This window comes from Myzus persicae, unplaced genomic scaffold (assembly GCF_001856785.1).
Source record: "Myzus persicae strain clone G006 unplaced genomic scaffold, MPER_G0061.0, whole genome shotgun sequence".
Lineage (NCBI taxonomy): Eukaryota > Metazoa > Arthropoda > Insecta > Hemiptera > Aphididae > Myzus > Myzus persicae.
This window is the reverse complement of record NW_019103979.1, coordinates 42,211-58,670: the sequence shown is the minus strand read 5'-3', so window position 1 is coordinate 58,670 and position 16,460 is coordinate 42,211. Positions and strand designations below refer to the sequence as shown.

General features: G+C 27.7%; 1 protein-coding gene across 2 annotated transcripts; it reads right to left on the bottom strand.

Moving 5' to 3' along the window:
* Positions 1–772: 772 nt before the first annotated feature.
* Positions 773–15,288, bottom strand: LOC111037168 (chorion peroxidase-like). 2 transcript variants are annotated; one of them, XM_022319557.1, is made up of 15 exons: positions 15,182–15,288; positions 10,531–10,711; positions 10,161–10,237; positions 8,820–8,913; positions 8,332–8,723; positions 8,020–8,193; positions 5,757–5,835; positions 4,974–5,119; positions 4,594–4,835; positions 3,587–3,719; positions 3,259–3,496; positions 2,324–2,416; positions 2,094–2,263; positions 1,906–2,014; positions 773–1,006 (listed from the first exon to the last, which is right to left on the bottom strand). In XM_022319557.1, the coding sequence occupies exons 2-15, from the start codon at positions 10,695–10,697 to the stop codon at positions 925–927; spliced, it is 2,196 nt and encodes a 731-aa protein (XP_022175249.1). In that variant the 5' UTR covers positions 10,698–10,711; positions 15,182–15,288; the 3' UTR covers positions 773–924. The 2 variants fall into 2 exon arrangements, with proteins under 2 accessions (XP_022175249.1, XP_022175250.1); XM_022319558.1 differs by having other exon boundaries at positions 10,531–10,680; positions 15,182–15,279.
* Positions 15,289–16,460: the final 1,172 nt, after the last annotated feature.

Below are 16,460 nucleotides of genomic sequence, written 5' to 3'. Positions count from 1 at the left end.
TTGAAATATCGAAGTATTAATTATGCCGCTTTAAAATAGTGTTTAATGCTCACAAATATAAATTATTTGGACTGTTAAATTTTGACTACCTCCCAATCTATTTAAATAATAGGTTTCTATAATCTGTATGTTACAAAATATTATTGTGTAACATAAAAAAGGGCAAATTTAAATTGCAAGTAAGTTTTTACATAGAGAGTTATAAAAAAGCAAAAGTAAAAATTAAATTTTTGATTTAATTACATTTTCATACATAAATTTCAATTCTATCACATCATCTAGGCATAACGTCAGATGGTTGACAATGCGATAAAAAAGGTTTTAAGTTGAGATTGAATTACAAAATGTACATTGGTAATATTTTATGTTGTAATTATCGACTATGGAGCTCAAAATATGTTAAATGACAAAAACTGTTTTAAATAATATTAATATTAATAATAATAATAATAATAATAATAATAAAAATATGTTTATATTTTTAAATGTGCAAAATAGAATATGTGATATGAGTAAAAATGAAAAAAAGTCTTTGATATGTAAGATATTCATAAGATCAAAAAAATATGTAAAAAAATATGAAAAATCGAAATTTAATATTCTGAATTGTTTTACAATAAATAAAATGTGTAGCTTGGTATTGGAAAGCATTGTATAAAAGTTATATGTAAAAAAAAAATAGTAATTAAAATCCTATTTCCGATAGTAATACATAGGTCTCATTATTTGTTTTTTTATATTTAATACATAAACAGGAAAATAGATCTCTTAGTGTATATAAATTAGAAAATTAGAAACAGTATAAATACTCGATTATAATAAATGCAACGATTCCAAAAATCTCTCTTTGCTAAAGAAAATTTATCATTAAAATACTATTTTGTATTGGTGGTGCTTGATCTAAAATAAATGTGGCCATATATTTCACGAGGTCGTTGGGAAATCAGCCCATTTGTTCAGGTTTAATGATGGAATAATTCCGCTACGACATGGTACTCGAGGATTTCTGCAAGAAGAAAAGTTAGTTACAATAATGTTAATATATTCATTATTTAATGAAACGATAAAAAGCTCAAAAATTAATAAAGTGTAAAATGTATTTACTTGTGTATATAATTATATTATTCGGAATTCGTTTCAAAAATAAAAATTGTGTTACTAAATAAACTAAATCAGATAAATTTTTAATAATTTCAATTTAACTATAGTTGATTTAATCTAAAACAGACGAGTGCTTTAATTTTTTTAACTGAACAGGATTGTCAGGATTACAAAGTATGTACTTTTGAAATATCTGCATATTTAGAGGGATCCGAGAAATATTTATCGTTTTACTTTTATTTTAATTTAATAAAGTGTTAAACTAATCAATACGACAGTATTAAAGGTCACTTTTACAATTATGTTTCTAACATAAAGTTAAAAAAACATACAGATATAAAATAATACCTTATGTATTCGACACTTAAACGAATAACTTTCTTGACATTTTTTCATACTTTAAAATGTGAGATGTAGAAATATATCATGTAAAAATTAAATATAAGTATATAATATTTTATCACAGAATAAAAAAAATGTCCAACCTTTTTTAACTAATAACTATTATAACTAAATGTCCTAATGAAACATTGAAATGTATTTACTATAATTCATTACTTATATACAATTTAAGAACAAAATAATGATGTTTTAGGAAATGTTATTTGCTATACATAATAGTATCGTTCATTTTTTGAAAATATACATGTTTTAAATCGTTCAAGATCAAACTATATTAGATGTTATTTATATCAAGTATTAAAAAAATAAATTAGACATTTATCTTAACAAAAATAACTTCGTATTAAGGTTAATAACAGTGGGGTTTGAAATATAAGTGTAGAGTATCTAAATATATCTTACATTTCATGATCAGGGAGAACAATTGGCCACAGTTGAATAGTATCGATCAAATCAGTGTTATCACACAACACCCGGGCTAATCTTGTTTTCCGGATTTCATGTAGCTGATCTAAATATCAATTAAAATTGCATTTTTAATATTTGATTATATATTTATAATAATATATTATGTGGTTTGACTTGAATACCTGGAGTAAACGAAGATGGTTGATTTGGCAGTTCGTACCAAAAACGATCACCTCTTTTGGCATAACTAAATTGGGTAGCCAAAATACATGAGAATACCGGACCTGCCATGCTTCCTGGTAATGGTTTTTCGGATACACCACCAGACCACAAATCTACATCTTCTGGAGAGCTGTAAGAAAAAAAATTAATTTAATAAGTTATAATATTAAATCTCTGGAATCTCACTTACTCGTATATGGTCGAATATCGGTGAATAGTGGAGTTAGGCATGTCTCCCGATAAACTTTGGAATAAGTCCGACGCTGGTAGGCCACAGAATTTTCTAAAACAAATAACATACACGTCATTTATTACTTTAAAAATAATAAATATTTCTTACAGCGTAATCAGTTAAGTATAAAACTAAATTTGGTCCATTAATTGTGGACGAAAAAAATTTCAAACAAAAAATATAATGATAGTCAAACACCACATAACATGGCAGATAGGCTAAGCCTGAAGCACTGCAACCAGACGTATAATCCAATTTAAACATCATTAACGTATTAAAAAAAAAAATTATATAACTTAGTTTAATTTGTATATGTTGAATATTATATTGCATGTAAATTTTAAATAATATAAAACAGCTGTATAAATAATGCCGTAACTGATTAATTTAATGTTTTATTCAATTTGAATTCGTACGTGTAAACGCATACAACTGGAAGTTTAACAATATGTATTTACTGTGCCTATACACTTATCCAGATTAAATACTTTAGACAAGATATTTTTAATTTGTTTTTTCTGTAATTTTATACCTATGAAAACCTAATTATTATTTTTATGACATAAAAAATATGAATATATGTCCAAATATTCATATTGAACTTTATAAGTATTAAAATACTTTTAAAAAAGGTACAGATTATATTTTATAAGAGTTTGAAGTTAATCGAAGCAAACTTGAATATTTTTATAAAATTACTAATTATGACTATGTACAAAATATGATAAATAACAGTTAGGGTGGGCGATCGTTGTGATTGATTATAAACGCAATTTAAATACTCACACAACTGAATTTTTAATTAATTAATTGTTATAATATAGCACATTACACTAAGTAAAATTATTTTAAAAAAAACATAATATTGCACTAATTGTCAAACAATACTTTACCTGTATTCCATGTATCCGGGTAAACCAAAATCTCTGCCTCTTTGGATATTAAATGATACTAAATCTACTCCAAACCTATTACCCGGTTTCTTCAACAGCATGTTTGTAACTTCTTGTGTTACCGAATCGTCCATAGCCTGAGCAACTTGATTAGTCAAACCCATTATGTACTCTTCGAGAACTCCAGCTCTATACAAATCATATGGTCGGCGGATAAGATCGGACAATTTTTTAGAAGCTAAATGAACATGAAATAAAAATGCAATTATTCGTATTATAATGTACATATTTGTTATTTATATATGCATGTTGATTTATTCTAATTTACCTATGAATTTGTGAGCTCTGCTCCATCTTTCAATCGAAGTGGGCAAGAATGTGTGACCGATTCTGAGAGCTGCTGCTGAAAACTCGGATAAGATATTGGGGTTAACATTTGAGTCATAACCATCCCAATAGCCCTAAACAAAAGTGTATGTTAACATTTTTTGTAATTGTAATATAATAATAATTATTTATTGAGATGATGATTTATAATTTAATGAGTTTTAATTTGATATTAGCTAGGTACTGTACGATAACTAGCCATACCCAATAAAATATAAACATACTTAAAACTAAATATTATTACTGTCATTTAACTATAGATAATAGAACGGACATTTAATCTTATATTAAACAATAATTAGTTGGTATACTCAGAAATTTTCGATACTGTGCGGCTGGCGATGTAGGTAGTTTATACAGTAAATTGTAAATAATGTTAAATATAGCATATTAAATTTTTAGGAACATACGAACAATTAACTTGCAGTGTAAAAATACGACATTTATAAAGTGTAAAGTTCAAAAAAATTACGAAACTCGTACATCTTGTCATGAATTTTTTGGGGAAAAATTAATTCTTGTAAATATATGTAATATAAATACTTATTTGTATGTTATTCTGAGTGCTGACATTTGTATAAGTATATAAATTATTTATGTATGCATCATTTTACCGAAATTAACACTTAAATTCAATTTAATAACAGTTTGTTCGAGCACATTTACAAAATATTACGCTAGGTAAATGTACAAAATTTAACACATTAATTCACTTAAGGGCATTCATCAGGCTTATGATTTATTATTGAACAATTTTAAATTTTAAATTAACATGATAAACAAAGTTTCAAATTTTGAAGAGTTGTTGGATTTATTAATGAATATAGTTTTAACTTTTATTTAAAATATGTTAATTGTATTGTGAGTTCAATACGACAATGCATTATTATTGTAGTCGTTAAAAATAATATCAAACTGCACTATAAAAGTATAAACTGTTTAAATTACTTCTTTTTGTAATAGTAATCCAAATTTTTCCATCACTCCTTTTCCAAGTAATGTTGGCAAAAACTCGTTATAAGTTATGTGCTGAATTTCAGCTATAACGATTCGTCTAGATTCTTGGAAAATAGTTTCGTCATCCCAATGTGGATTGATTTTACCAAATTCTTTTGCTATTCTATTGTGTTCTCTTGCCCATATTATATGCATAGTAGCAAGTACAAGTTGTTCATTTACTCGAACTTCTCCTATAAATTCATTTTATTTAAATATATATTTAGCAACTATCGTAAATATTGCCATGGAGGTACATGTAAGACAAACAAATAAAAATATAGGTATAATAATATATACTAAATAGTAATGTATTATATAATTTAAAATACCGGCATCAAAACAATATTGCGAACGGTTCATTCTAGTACATCCTTCGTCGGGATCTTTAAGTCTCAAAGGCAACAAATCTTTAAGTCCATGATCCATAAACGCTGGGTTCATGCGAAGTAAACCAGCATAACCAGTTCTTAAATGTCTATCAAAAAAACACATACGGTTATATAATATTATCGCTCACATTTTTAAATTAAGGTGTAACTAATAAAATACAAACAAATTAAACTTTGTCTTAAAATGTTGAATAATATTAGTTTTGTCTTATTAAATTTGATTGGAACTTAAAATTATTCTACAGGTTCTTCTATGGAATATATCGCCATTTTATACGATATAAAAATTCAAAATATGTAGGCATTAACTATTCTTAATGAATAATACATATCTCGTTCTATAAAAAGTTCTTATTTTGAATTAAATTCTGTGTGTTTGGCATATTCGACTAATTTTTCACGAAAAAGTGCAAATTTGTCTAGTTTCATGTATCGTATTGCATATTATATTATATTATAATATATTATCATATTATTCAGGTATTCGTTACAATTTCTGCTAAATTCACTAATTAGTTATTTGTTTTAAAATCATTTTGGAATTAAAATAGTTCAACTTTTACAATAAATAATAGTTACATTAAATTCATAACAAAATAATTAAAATAGTTATTTTCAGAGAAATATTATATAATAAAGTATGTACGCATACCTAACATAATATGGGTCATACATATTTAAAATTTAAATTAAATCAGGCATATTTTAAGAACATATCAATACCTAGCGTAATCTTCAGTCACGCTGTAAACTGTATTGGCGTCTATTACTCCTGTCAACGTGTTGAACGGTACCCTTGAACCTAAAAAATGACAAAATACATTTTATAAATATGGTTATTGTAAAAGTATGTAACATCTATATTATGTTGGAATAATAAAATAATATAACTCAGTTTTTTTTTTTTTTTTTATTTTAAATAAGACATTCCTAGCCTATAAGGCTATCTACATCTATGGATAAATAACATAATTTTTTTGACTAATTTTAACATGATATAAGTATTTACAATTACAATTAAGAGCGATAATTACAGTAGTGACTAGTTATTTAATAGCATTATCGAATAAGATCGTGCGGGCGACCGCGTTTTAGTCGTCTTTGAGGTGGTGGACGTATGTGTAAGTTGAAGTGTATTGAGCCAGTTGATTTTTGGAGTGAACTGTGGAAATTTTCTGCTAGATCTTTTATATGATCTTGAATTTTTTTGATTCGGAGGTCTTTATGTAGATTTTCGTTGCGTATGAACCATGGTGCGTTTGTTATTATTCTTAATACTTTATTTTGGAAAATTTGTATTTTTCTTAAGTGTGTCACTGAGCAGTTTCCCCAGATAGGACAAGCATAGGTAATTAGTGAGCGTAATAATTGCTTGTAAATTAATATTGAGCATTTTTTTTGTATAACTGATTTTTTGTTTAGGATAGGAAATAGCATTGAGAGGCGCTGGTATGCTTGTTGTAATTTAGAAGCTATGTGAGGCCCTCAGGTTAACCTCTTGTCCAACGTGACACCAAGGTACTTGACAGAAGACTGCCAAGGTATGGAATCGTTGCCGAATCTTAGAGGTGGTGGAGTGGAATAGCGACGTAAGCTAAAAATGACTGCTGAGCTTTTTGAAGCGTTTATGTGTATTTTCCAGTTATTGCACCATGATGCTAATAGATTTAGGTGATCTTGTAAGTTGTTTGTTATCGCTTCAACGTTTCGGGATTCACTGTATATTGTTGTGTCGTCTGCAAATAGTGCAATGTTTGTACGTGGTGACTGTGGTATATCAGAGATGAATATATTGAACAATATAGGTCCCAGTTTGGACCCTTGAGGTACACCAGCAGATATGGTCCGGGGGACAGAGAAATTATCATTAATTCTAACTGAGAATTGCCTATTTGTTAGAAAGGAATTGATAATATCAAATAAGTACTTCGGTGTATTGAAAGATTTTAGTTTGTATAAAAGGCCTTTGTGCCATACTTTATCGAACGCTTTTGAGACGTCTATAAATACGGCACCAGTATGGCAATGTTTTTCAAATGAATTACTGATATGTTCAGTTATGCGAAAAAGCTGTTGTACTGTCGAGTGATTGGATCTAAACCCAAATTGAAATTTTGGGATAACATCTGCGCTGTCCAAATAATTTTGTAGTCTCGTATGAATAACTTTTTCAAAAATTTTTGATAAGGAGGTAAGTAAACTTATCGGTCTGTAGCTATCAGGATTTGATTTATCCTTACCAGGTTTTTTTATTAGTATAACAGTTGCTAACTTCCAGCTCTGTGGAAAGTGTCCAACACGTAACAAAAAATTAAATAAGGAAGTTATAAAGACGAGTCCTTTGGTAGGAAGTTTTTTAAACATGATGTTGGTTATATGGTCGTGACCCGGGGCTTTTTTGTTGGGTAAATTTTTGACAATTAGCTTAATTTCGTTTGGTGTAACATACTCCATGCATGTAACTCAGTTTAATTCAATAAACATATTGGATTTACATTTTTAATGCCTAATTACCGTCATGTTGATTTATTATGTAGCTAATGAAATGTTATTTTCGATTTTGAACAGCGCAAAAATTGTTTTGCTTTTATTATTTTGTACTTAATTAAATTTAAACTAAATAAGTAAATTTTTTTGGCACCTATAAAAATAGTGCTACAAAAGATAAATTATTCAATTTTTAACTACCTATGTGTTATTATTTTTTTTATTGGATTAAAGCTTCAACTACTCAGGTAATTAGCCTGATACTGTATGGGAAGGACGGTTGATTGGAACACGTTTGTATGTGTATCAAGGATGTGTTTTTAAAAACCCGGGTGGTCACCCATCTGAGTGGTAGCAACCATGGCCGGTACGTACGGACCGAAAATACGGCGAATAACGCCTGAGCGTCGTCTCATCAAGCCACCTTTGTATTATTAAATTGATATACTATTTATAATTACCTACCTACTTAAGTAGAACTGTAAATATACTCTCTTACCTAAGCGACATCCTGGTCGAACTGATGGAAAAGCTCTTACGAAATCGATACATTTAACATTGAATTTACTATAAAAGTAATCATCACCAGGGACAGGTATTTCGTTGCAGTAAGGATGTTTTAAATGTGGAGGTCGATTGCAGCATTCTTCTGGTTCATTCTTGGTAATTGGGTCTGTAAAGGAGACGATTTTCGTTCAAAGTTGGCTAATTATCATTTATCACTAAGTATATTTTGTAAAAAAATTGTTTGTCGTTGTTATTGGAACTATACGATCCATACAGAGTATGAAATCTTGAAGCCATAACTTACCAGCGGGCGTTCCCATGAGTGTGAAATCATGGTCCATAAACTGACCAAAAGCGACCAACAACACAGTAGCTGCGTGTTCGTGATATCCCTCATCGGGATGCATTGTCCTAGAGACCACTCTGGCTATCGGCAGTTCTCGGTTGCTGAGACTGCTGACTTTTGGTCCGCTCATGCCGTCGGAAAACAGCGGTCCAATTAGCCTGGAAAAAGGCGTATTTGTAGCGCCCCACGTTGGATGCTTGACGTTGTTACACAGACCGTCATATCTCCTGTACTTGCCCGGTCTGCACTCGACGTTGGACAAGAAAGCTGGACACACCTCTCTGATCAAAGTTCTCGACGTGTCTATCTGAGGCAATCCTTTTTCTACTTCTTCGTACGAAAGTCCATAACTGAAAAATATTGTAAACGTAATGATAGATGATGACGATTAAATCGGTTTACTGCAATGCGTGTTCGCACGTGTGTTGTGGATAGGTGCACCTTACTTTTTAGTCAACTGTATGGATATGTCCAACAAGAGCTCCCCGACGGAAGCCAACTCCTGAGGCGTCCACTTGTCTGTATGTGTTTGTGCCACGTCTAAAATAATCATTTTATAATACAATGTAATTGTTGTTAAACATAAAGTGAATTGTTGTTGTTAATATTGGAGAAGTTAAGCGTGTAAGTATATCACACTTTAAGTTGGTTCAATTTTAATAGGTATATATTATTTATATTATTATATTTATGATTTTTATAAAAAAATGGCAGCGTAAAACGTTTCTCGCCTATTGTATTATGATAGATAATATAAAGGATAATGAATACCTATTATAGTATAATACTATGATATATTCCCTATATAGCTTATTTAGGTACTTTTAACACATTTTGTGTAAATAGTTCTAAACTTCTTTTATTTTAATACCTATACTTGGTATATTATTAGGGATATCTATACAATTCCTATAATCCTAAATGTTGCGTTTGAATAAAGAACAGTTAAAAGTGCCGTACTGTACTGAACTGATTTAAAGCTTCAACAAATAATTACTATTTATATATTTTAGAGCTTTAAAAATTAATTTTTTTAATTTTTTGCACATAATATAGTATAATATTATAACTATATAAGTAATACGACTGAGAATAATGTGTTATTTCGACCTGCATGTTTCTTACCGATAGGAAGTTTATTGTTCGAGGTTGAATTCAATTATTCTAAAAATATTAATGCATTTCTGTCTATTTTTGACTATTGGTTAAACACATATTTATCGCGCCGTACTATGTTGCAATATCTAAAAGAATGCAAATAAATAGTCAGATTCCTCAACTGTAAATATCCACAGTCGAGTCAAACCGGTTGTGATTTGTGAAAACTGCATCCACCTTTCACTGGCAATAGCGAATAGAGTTCATATTCGTATATTCTGTTCTGAGGATTTTACAACAATTTTAAGCTTTTTATCAATATTATATTATTTTATAAGACTGTAGATGTATCAACTGACTTGGCCCGGAAAATAAATGGTAAATATGAGAGAAATATGCAGCACTCGCCTCTCGGTATACGTATGCTTGTAATAACTTCATGAGCCAATAGGTTTAGCAAGTTAAGGTGTGCAATGCAACACTGTGCAATGTTCATACACTGACTAAAATTAACTTACATAAATTACATAATATTTGTGGTATTTAGGATAAAGTTATTATTGTCGATTAAGACTCATCACATATTTTTTTTGAAAACTTAATAGTTTTGAATCTACTTATTAGTAAATACAAAACTGAGTTTTAGTAATTTGTTTCCTATTTTTTTCTTTTTAAATTGAAGTACTTACTAATTCTTTTTCTGGCATCGACGTATGCTTGGTTGACTGCTTCATAAGTGATACATTGACCTGATTGACCCATACCTCTATTGAATAAAAAACAATAAATATACTAAAATACAATATTGTCCCGCTTCTAACCTTTAACGATACATAATACAGGTAATTTTTCTATGCCTATAAATACCAATGATAAATAATTTTTTATACATCATTATGTCAGTATAACGAGTAACAACACATTCATAATTATTAATACAATGAACAGTTCATAAATGTTTTGTTATTTCATCGTTGAATTTGTACCATAAAAGTTATAATTAATATTTGCAAAACTAAAAAAATACAATTAATGAAAAATGGAAATTTAGATACTTACAATGGACCACCTCTCAATGTGTTAGTATTAAAATCAAAAAAACTAGTCCTTCCTGGACCAGTTAGATGTAGTGCACATTCGCCATCAAGAGATTGAGCTGTTCCAGAAGTGCATAGTGCTAGAACTGAACTGACTGCAGTTACAAATATTCTATAGAAAATCATCATGACAATTTCAAGTACTAAAACATTTGTAACCATTACGTAATTATTTTTTAAATGTAATAAATTTAACGTTATAATATCTATAATGCAATTTAACTTTATGTTTCTTAAGAACAATTTATGAATTAAGAAGTTTGAAATGTTTATGAATAATTATTGTTTCAAATTCCCTTGAGTATACTTACGATAGTATATCTAGGCTTATCTATAACACATATAAATTTATTTAGGACTCTCTAAGAATACTTTAAGGCAATTAAGGCACAATTAAGTATTGATTATAAGTACTACGTTTTAATATTTCGAATGATTTCCAATAACTTCGATCAGTTACCAACAATTTTTTCTTATACATTTTTAAAACTATTTAATAACTATTATTACATCTTCAACATAAACCTACCGCACTTATACACACAATGTATTAATAATAATACCAAAAATGGGATTTAAAATGTTTAGGTACATAAAAATACTGCATTTATTTCTTAAATTTATTATTAAAACTTACAAGTTGTAACTATTATTGTGTATTGCATATAATATTTAAATACTTTAAAAGTATGTGTATGGTTACCTATTTTTTAAAATCCTCGTACATTTGTTATTTATAAATTACATTTTATTATATTCTTATTTCATTTATTTATTTTTATGTGTATGCAAAATGTACTGTTAGATTTTCATGGTCAAAAAATAATTCTACAGACAAGCTTATAACAACCACGATATTTTCTAAAATATAAAAGTATAAATATCCAAACAATTCAGTTTATACAGTGAATACAACCAAAAAAAAATTGTTTTGTACTAAAAAATGACAATTTTAAATTGTTTTCTAAATAAAAAATTTAAACAAATTGAACATAATTTATACTTCCGTAGTTCCGTATTAAATATTACTTTAATTGTACTTATTTATCCAATTTTTATAGCGTAATCATGTTTAGCATAACAATTGTTTGATAAAAACCTAGCTTGAATAAAAAGTCCAAGTTTAAATCCACTTTATTATAACCATAATATGTATCACATTTTTTTTATTATAGCATTAATTATGTTTGCTTACCTACCAACTAGCAACAACGCATATTATTATCAACCTGTAACAGACTAAATTATTCAGAATATCAACATCTCGTTAAGTATCAGATGAACTCTATGATCTGTTGTTTGTTAGTAATATCATAGTAATTGGTAATTTTACGAACGATCGTATTTTAATAAATATACATGTATACATATTTTCATTAAGTATTTATGGTACAGCGAAAACATGGCTTCATCAAATTCTTTGATACAAAAACAAAGCCAATTTTCAGGCATATAGATAGATATTTTTAATTAATATCTGAGTCATGGCTCATAGTTGCATATTTTACTTTTACCGTTAATAAAATATATATTTCTTAATAATTTAATAAGTTTCTAATATTTTTTTTACTAATTATCGATACGTCGATATTGTTATGTTGTATGTCTTTGTCTATGTCTTAATCTAAAGGCAAGTTTCAACCATTATAAGTACCATGATTTGAGCTCACCCACACATTCACTAACATCCTCATCAGAACGACAATATAGTATGATTGTAATCATGCGGGACTTTATTTGAATATCACAAATTATCATAATCAGTTACATAACTTAAGTTTCTATGTACACTTTTAATGTCATGGGGATTTATTCTACAAATGGTAGTCCCGATATACTGAACTCGGTCAAACTATTGTTAAGTAAGTATAGAGGTATAATCAGAATACTGGTTAGTGGTTACATCGAAGTTCAAGGTTATGATGGGTGTGTTCTTGGAAATATATATCTCCATCTTGTTATTACACATCTTAAGTATACCCGCACGGCTGCGTATTTTCTAGTTTATAATGCGAAATGTTTGACCTGAGTAATGTTATACTAACTTGGCGTTAGCTATAAAAATTTTACAATAAATTAAACTAAAAAATAAAAACTAAAACATTCTTCTCATTAATCATTATTTTTAAAATAATTGCGTAGTATTAGTGACTTATAATGAATAAACAAATCATAATTCATAAGTACCTACAATCTACATAATATCCTGTAGCAGCTGTGACTGTTACCCTGCGACCTGCAATCACTTACCGCACTTCTCCATGAATGTTTAATAATAAATTAATATTATACTTTATATTAATTTATAGTCATATGCAATCGTGTATTTTAAAATGAAACAACTGTACAAGATTAGTGATACAAAAGATCGTTTTATTTCGATCACTTATTCTATACATCTATTATAATAAAATTGTGAAATTGTTTATTTTTTTATTTCTTGTCTTTCGTACGATAGAAGTAATTAATTTTTTAATACGTCTACAAGTACTGCTTTTAGATAGCAAATGTTATAGTGCTTCAGTGATGTTAATGAGAAGTAATAATTTGAATTCCATGAATTAGACACTACACACAACTCCACACAATACATAGAACAAATGACAAAAATCAAATATCAAAATATCAAAGAATTAAAAAAAATTTTAATCGACTTTAAAGTACCTTTACGAAACATGTTCCAAAATTATAATATCATTCTTGAAATATTTGTTTAAACTATTATATGCGTGTTATATAATTGAATACTAAGATACGGGTTACAAAGTTTAATAAATTATGGAAAATGAATTTAATATCTGAATCAGTGGGAGGGGTACATTTAGTTAATAGGGTTTTAGGTAAAACATTTCGCAAGATTAGTTTTTAAATAACTTCAATGCCACTGCTGCCTAATAATATTGTCATAATAAATTTAAAATGTTTTAAAGAGAACTTTATTGAGTTAACGAACAAAAAAATAATAAAAACTAGGTATGAGGTTGTTAATTTTCTAAATAATGAATTAATTAAATGTTGCATAACAGATAACCCTACATATAGAACATATAATAATATTTAAATAATTTGATTATTATAAATGATCTCAGCAAAACAACGAAAAAATACCTAACTAGTATGTTTTACCATTGTTCATTCAATTTTTATTTTAATAACTCACATTAAACTTAGGTTATTGTTGATCTTGTTTTATATTAAAAATAGTTATTATCATTCCAAATGTTTAACACAGTAAAATGACATAATTTACAAGACATATGAAAATATAATTCTAAGAATATGCCTGTATGGGTCATACCGTGTACCAGAAATGGCCATTATTCAAAATTTTAATTTAATTTTCAACTATAATAATATAATATTGTTATATTAAATATAGGTAATTGATCATCTGCAGAGAAAGTAGGTGCCAAAAAAGAAATGATTATGTTTACTATTATACAGTACTATTATTTACTGAGTATAAATAATCACACAGTAATGGCGATTTGTGTTTTCCTAATAACCCTATTACTGCAATTCCTTTAATAAACTTAAACGTTTATTAAAAACAATACAAACAATACAATCTGTTGAAAAAAAAAAAAAATAATGATAAAAGTAAACAAGTATAAAGTAAAATTTAGTGATACAAATAATATACTTTTAGAAAGAAACCATTCATTAGTTATAATTTATAACGACACTTTACTTTCAGTTTATTAATAATTTTCTAAAACTGGTCACGACTCATGACGCCAATTGTCAATAATTATGCTTTACTGTACAGCAGGAATTGTCTGGGAAACGTGTTGATATGACACGATGTGATGATGACAAGTCCTTACTTCCTCCTGTATACTGCATTAGGGAAAGATCATTATGGAGCATGACGTTGAAGATTCGAGAATAAAATGTGCAGGTTCTGTGTAATATACTAATTTAATACCTTAACATTGTGAATTTTTATTTTTTATTTTTTTTATTTAGTTAAATAATTTAGCTTAATCATAATATGAAACTTTGGAAATCGATTCCTAATAAAGTTTACGAGGATATCATAAGTACATTACATAATATATAATATAGTATATAGTATAAAATATAAATAAATATATATATTATTATATAATTAACAAATGAAATGTTTAAGATCTAAATCGTACTGCGATTTTTTGAAAAAAAATATCTAATAAGATAGATATAATAACTAAGTAGAATTTTTTAATCGAGTATCTACATATGAAAGACAAGTCACCTTAATAGTTTTTATAATATAATTGTATAAAATGATTTTATTTCGGTTGTACACACATACGCCAGTTAACAATCTGTACCAGCAAATAGCGCTTATAACAAGTGCAGTGTTTCGATAATGTGTATGATAAAAAATAAAAAATAAAATAATAATGTGTGAATTAAATACACTTATATTTTAAATAATAATATCAAATAATTCCTACTTCATAAATTTTATCAGGTCGATCGAAACAAGACATTTTTTTGATACCTCTCATCAACTTATTCTTTCTGATTTTATTATTAATATTTTCGCATAAGATATTAAAAATTATTACTCTTATGTGAAATTCTCAATATTATACTTTTAAAACAAAACTATTACTAAAACTTACCTGTTCATCAAAGTCTTAACATATTATATCGCACAACAAACGAGCATGTATTCACTGAAGTTGTCTGTTACGTTTCAGTTACACGTGTGTGCGGACAAAGAGACAATCTCAAAGACCAACATCTTTCCCATGAAAATCTTCCACCTCCTGTTTTTTTTTATATGACAAAATAATAAAATGCCTTTCACTATTAGCCAAGGACAACTCGGAAAATGTATGACATAAAATCAGCAGCGTGCATAACCCGAGAGAAAATTTACAATCCAAATTGTATTATTTAAATTAGTCTTTACAAATTATACCATATAAATTATGATATAAAAGATTATTGCTAATTGAAATCGTTACTGCCGTTCTATAGTAGTATGTCTATTACTCGTATAATTTGCATTGTTGATTTAACTATATACGAGCACAAAATAATTAATTCATATAATTGCAATAATGCTGTGGGTAACATTTTAGTTTGAACATACACTATGTACAGAAATATAAATTTATTTTCGGAGAAACATCAAAGAAGTAGTACAATTCAATAAATACAATGGTTCAATATGGTGTTTAAAATTTAAATTATTCCTTGTTAAGAACTGTTATTACTCGTTGGAATAATAATATTATGTTAATTATTTTCCAAATGATATTATAAGACGCATTATAATACTATTCAATTAGTGATCTGTGGTGAGAATATTTACGTTATGTGCGTTCTTTTGTACTTTGTTATATTTTCTATCAAAACATTTAAAAATTAAAAAATAGCTCCCATTTTATTGTATACGTTTATTGAGTCCGTATGACAACTCAAAGAGCTCAGTAAAAATCCGTCTCGGTATTTGCATTTTGGTTTAATTATGTCGATCATCAGTCAATATTCAATTATTCCCTTATTGTATATAATATAAAAGTTGACGTAAACAATACTCTTGCAAAGTATTGAAAGTTTTGTATTTTTCTTTATCATCATTCATCTACATAATAATATTATTATTTGATTTGCTTAAATGAGCGATAATTAAAATTATTATTATCAAAAAGAATAAAATACTATAACTTACTATGATGAGTTTTAGATTTAAATTTTATTAAAAGCAAACAAATAATTGAGTTTGGAAATTCTGGGTACACTGATACCGTGGGTTTATTTTATGGTATCTTAGGTATAAGTATATGATGATAGTAAATAACATGATACAATAATTTTATTTAAATGTATTTCCTATAATAAAATGATGTTAACACGGCGTTCTGGATAGGCTATTTCGCTACACTACGGTCG

Excerpts from the sequence above, each read along its gene's own strand:
- LOC111037168 (XM_022319557.1), bottom strand. The coding sequence starts at position 10,697 with ATGATGATTTTCTATAGAATATTTGTAACTGCAGTCAGTTCAGTTCTA. Across the intron at positions 8,914-10,160 it reads CGATGCCAGAAAAAGAATTA|ACGTGGCACAAACACATACA; the intron begins GTAAGTACTTCA and ends TGATTATTTTAG. Across the intron at positions 5,836-8,019 it reads TCGACCAGGATGTCGCTTAG|GTTCAAGGGTACCGTTCAAC; the intron begins GTAAGAGAGTAT and ends GTCATTTTTTAG.